At 52.1% G+C, this 4,157-nt stretch overlaps 1 protein-coding gene across 1 annotated transcript in view; it reads left to right on the plus strand.

The window, feature by feature from the left end:
• The first annotated feature begins 206 nt into the window (after positions 1–206).
• Positions 207–4,157, plus strand: part of Mst1r (macrophage stimulating 1 receptor) — a 15,536-nt gene continuing 11,585 nt past the window's right edge. Inside the window, exon 1 of the mRNA XM_026779371.1 lies at positions 207–1,667. Coding sequence (XP_026635172.1) covers positions 408–1,667 — 1,260 coding nt within the window. The 5' untranslated portion in view covers positions 207–407. The remainder of the gene's footprint in view (positions 1,668–4,157) is intronic.

Here is a 4,157-nt window from a genome sequence, read left to right on the forward strand (position 1 = left end):
GCACTGAGAAATACACATCCAAGAGAGGATACAGGAGACAGACTTCTCAGGGCTGGAAAGAGTCAGACAGGGCTGGAAAGAGCCTTCAACAGGGCTCCGCCCATAGCCCCGCCCCCAGAGCGGCCGCACCCACGGGGCCCAGCGTCTTTCGACTTTGATCTGAGTATCTGTGGCAGCGGCAGCTACAAGAAGCAACTGGAGCCCGCAGGTGAGGTAGTCGTGCCATTGCCCTGCCCGTGGGTCCACAGCCAGATCCTCAGACCACAGGGCAGGGGGAAAGGTTGGGTTTGCCAGGAACCAGCGCAGGGGGTCAGCTGCCCAGGAACTTTCAGTACTGCTACTGAATAATGCTGGTCTCAGGTCGGACCTGAGTCTGGTCCAGTCAAGTCCTGGGACTTCTGAGGTTCATGAGAGGTTCCAGCCTAGTCTCAATGGGGCTGCTTCTGCAACTGCTACAATCCTCTCTACTGCTAATGCTTCTTTTGTGGTTGCCGGCGGCGTCCACCAACCTGGACTGGCAGTGCCCACGAATACCCTTCTCAGCCTCCCGGGACTTTGATGTTAAGTATGTGGTCCCCAGCTTCCACGCCGGTGGCCAGGTACAGGCCATGGCAGCCTACGAGGACAGTGAAGATGGGAGTGCGCTGTTTGTGGCCACACGCAATCGTCTGCATGTGCTTGGGCCTGACCTGCAGTATATAGAGAGCCTAACCACCGGCCCTATTGGAGATCCTGGCTGCCAGACATGTGCGAGCTGTGGTCCAGGCCCTCACGGACCACCAAACGACACAGACACACTGGTGCTGGTGATAGACCCGGGTTTGCCAGCCCTGGTCAGCTGTGGCTCAACCCTCCAGGGCCGGTGCTTCCTCCACGAGTTTGAGCCTCGGGAGAAATCCCTGCACTTAGCAGCACCAGCCTGCCTCTTCTCAGCAAACAATAACCGGCCTGAGTCCTGCCCGGACTGTGTGGCTAGCCCCCGGGGCACTCGTGTGACTGTGGTTGGGCAGGGCCAGGCCTCCTACTTCTATGTGGCATCTTCACTGGACCCAGAGTTGGCTGCCAGCTTTAGCCCGCACTCAGTGTCCATCCGTCGCCTCAAGGCAGATGCTTCTGGATTTCAACCTGGATTTCCTTCGCTATCTGTGCTGCCCAAATATCTGGCCTCCTACCTCATTGAATATGTATACAGCTTCCGCTCAGGAGACTTTGTCTACTTTCTGACCGTGCAACCTTCCGGTGTCACAAGCCCTCCCGGTGCCCTGCAGACTCGTCTTGCCCGACTTAATGCTGTAGAGCCAGAGATGGGTGACTACCGGGAGCTGGTCTTGGATTGTCAGTTTGCACCTAAACGCCGGCGGCGGGGAGCTCCAAAGAGCACACAGTCCTACCCAGTGCTTCGGGCAGCCCACACTGCTCCCGTGGATGCCATTCTAGCTGTGGATCTGAGCACCTCAGAGGGCCAGGAAGTGCTATTTGGGGTCTTTGCAGCTGTCAGGGATGGTAGCTCTGGCTCCGGTCCCAGTTCTGTTGTATGCGCCTACCCCATTCACCAGCTGGACGCCCTGATTGAACAGGGCGTAGAACGCTGTTGTGACTCTTCACTTTCTCCTCGTCCCTCTAGAGGCCTCGAATTCTTCCAGCCACCCAGTCTTTGTCCTAATCCGGTGAGCAGAAAGAGCGGGCCCCTGACCTGTGAGTACTCGGTGGGGCTGAAGACAGGCATTTCCTTGCTGTCACTGAAAGAGAGAAGGCAGGCAGAGTGAAGCATTCGCTCCTTCTCAGTTCCTAAGTACTGGAGGTAGTGGGAGAAAGCAGACAAACAGAGGCCATACTGGAAGCGCATCCCAGCATGAGGCTCTGCCACCCTTCCTGCTATCTGAATTTTTAAGGTACTTTCCCTGGTTATGTGAAGAGGGGCTTATGTCATAGTGCCTCTGCCAGCACAACTTTCAACTTCCCGGTCAAATGATAGGCATCTCCTCCAACCTGCCCACCACCCACACCCTCAGGCACCCAGAGAAAAGTATGCACAAAGGCAAAAACTCCATGGGCAGCTGCTCATTGTCAAAGATTCGCCGCTGCTTGCCAATATAGTTTCACTTTCCTATGAAGGCACTGCGTTGCTCTGCCTTCCAAAGATGGCAGGGCAGGGTTGCCAGAGAACCCCAACAGGTTCCAAGGAACCTTGGCAGTCTGGGAGCTTCTTGGGGAGCCTGCATGTTTTATGACTTACTAACCCATTCTCCACAGGATCATTACAGGAAAGTTTGGGACATAGTGGAAAGGCAGTTGCAGCTCAGCTCTAGAAGGTTCCTGGAAACCTCACCCCGTTCTTGTGCAAGCAAACTAAGCAATTGAGGATGAGTAAAGGCGTAGGAAGGGCTGGTTGGAATGGGTCCAGCCTGGACTTTCTGTCTCTGTAGCCAAGGCCCTGCCCCAGGCAGGAGGGTCTCTCAGTCCACCTATCACATCAGGGAGGAAGAAGAGAGGAAACAAACAGGAAGCAGGATGTTTTTAAAATGCTACCTCGAGGACCTAGGGCCTTAACTTGGGGCCTAGTCAGGGTTTGAGACTCAAAAGTAAAATCAAATAAAAACAAAAATGCTTGCTTGAGGACAAAATGAAAACTAACTCCTCGAAGCCATTCAAGTAGTCTCACCTAAGACTATTGAGAGATTAGGACAAGAAAAAGGGTTGAATGGAGCATTGGGTGCCACAGTCACACAGTGTCCTGACTTTGCTGTGACATTTTTTGTTTGTTTTCCCCCCCCACCCCTTTAGACACACCAGGAACTGCTAGTCAAATGCTCTACCACTGAGCTGGCTCTCCAGCACCCTCCTCTCCTTTTATACTTTTAATTTTGAAACAAAGTCTCACGAAAGTTGCTCAGGCTGGCCTTGAACTCACTCTCTAAACACAATCAATTGTTGAACTTGTAATCCTCCTGCTTCAGCCACTGGAGTAGCAAGGGTTATGGGCTTATGCCACACCAGGCCTGTCAGTGACTATGATACTCTTGTCTGATTGATTTCCAGCTTCTGTTAATGCCCTGGAGGTATAGAATTTACACGCAGTGTTGGAGGGGGAATTCATTTTTCTTTTAGAACTTGAAGTACCAAATCCAGGGCCTCAAGTATGCTAATCCTCTACCACAGGTTGTACCTTCAGTCTTTTGTTTGTTTTTGGTTTTTTGAGAGAGAATTTAGTGTGTAGCCAAAACTGACCTTGAATCAACCGTGCAGCTCAGGTTGACCTTGAATTCAAGATTTTCCAGCCTTCACCTCTCAAATGCTGGTGCAAATTTCTTTTCTTTTTTTCTTCTCCAGTACTAGAGATTGAACATCTCTAGAGCCTTGGACTTCTTAGGCAAGTGTTCTGCTGCTGAGCAACATTCCTAGCCTTCGAGGGGGGGGGTCTTTAGCTCTTCTTCCTCAGATGAGTATATTTAGGTTGAGAAACCCTGGGAGTAAGAACCTTTTGTCCAAATCTAGATGGGAAATCAAAACCTCTCCCAATTTAGCTAGAGGTGCCAGGCACCAGGAGAACTAGTCTTGGGCCCTACCTACAGCTCCATGTCTGGAGGTCTGCCAGATCTCTGAAGATATGTAAATCAGTGTTTGATGACTTAAGTACATCATCACTGGAGTAGCAGCCACTGTGTACACTGTGTACTGGTTGACCTAAAGACTCATGCCTATGTGGATTCAGGTAGGGTGTGGAATAGCTATGGGGAATGGGACACTTAAGGCAAGTTTTCAGGGCTAGAGACCTTCGTCAATCCTAGGACCCGAATCTAAGACCCCTGTGGCCTAGAGGCGAGCAAACAGGACTATGTTCTTACCTGAGTTAGGGCCTCTTAGTGCCTGAGCCCCACCTGTCCCTGAGTCACAATGAAAACACCTGGCAAGTTTCTGGCTAGGGTCACGCCCCTCCTCTTCCTTCTCGAGTGCTGACAAAGTCTCAGTCCCCACCCAAACAGGATAGAGACCCAGATTGGGTGGGGTGTCTAGACTCAACACTGCTGCTCTTGTCCCTCCCCCTCCCCACTCCCTGGTCCGGCTTGTCACTGAGGTCCAGGGATAGGTTAACTCTGTGTGAACTGAGGAGGTTCTGAACACCTAGGGCTCTCTTTCTTCTGGCCCTTCCTGTTCCT

The sequence above is a fragment of the Microtus ochrogaster genome, chromosome 5 (assembly GCF_000317375.1).
Source record: "Microtus ochrogaster isolate Prairie Vole_2 chromosome 5, MicOch1.0, whole genome shotgun sequence".
In the NCBI taxonomy this organism is placed as follows: domain Eukaryota; kingdom Metazoa; phylum Chordata; class Mammalia; order Rodentia; family Cricetidae; genus Microtus; species Microtus ochrogaster.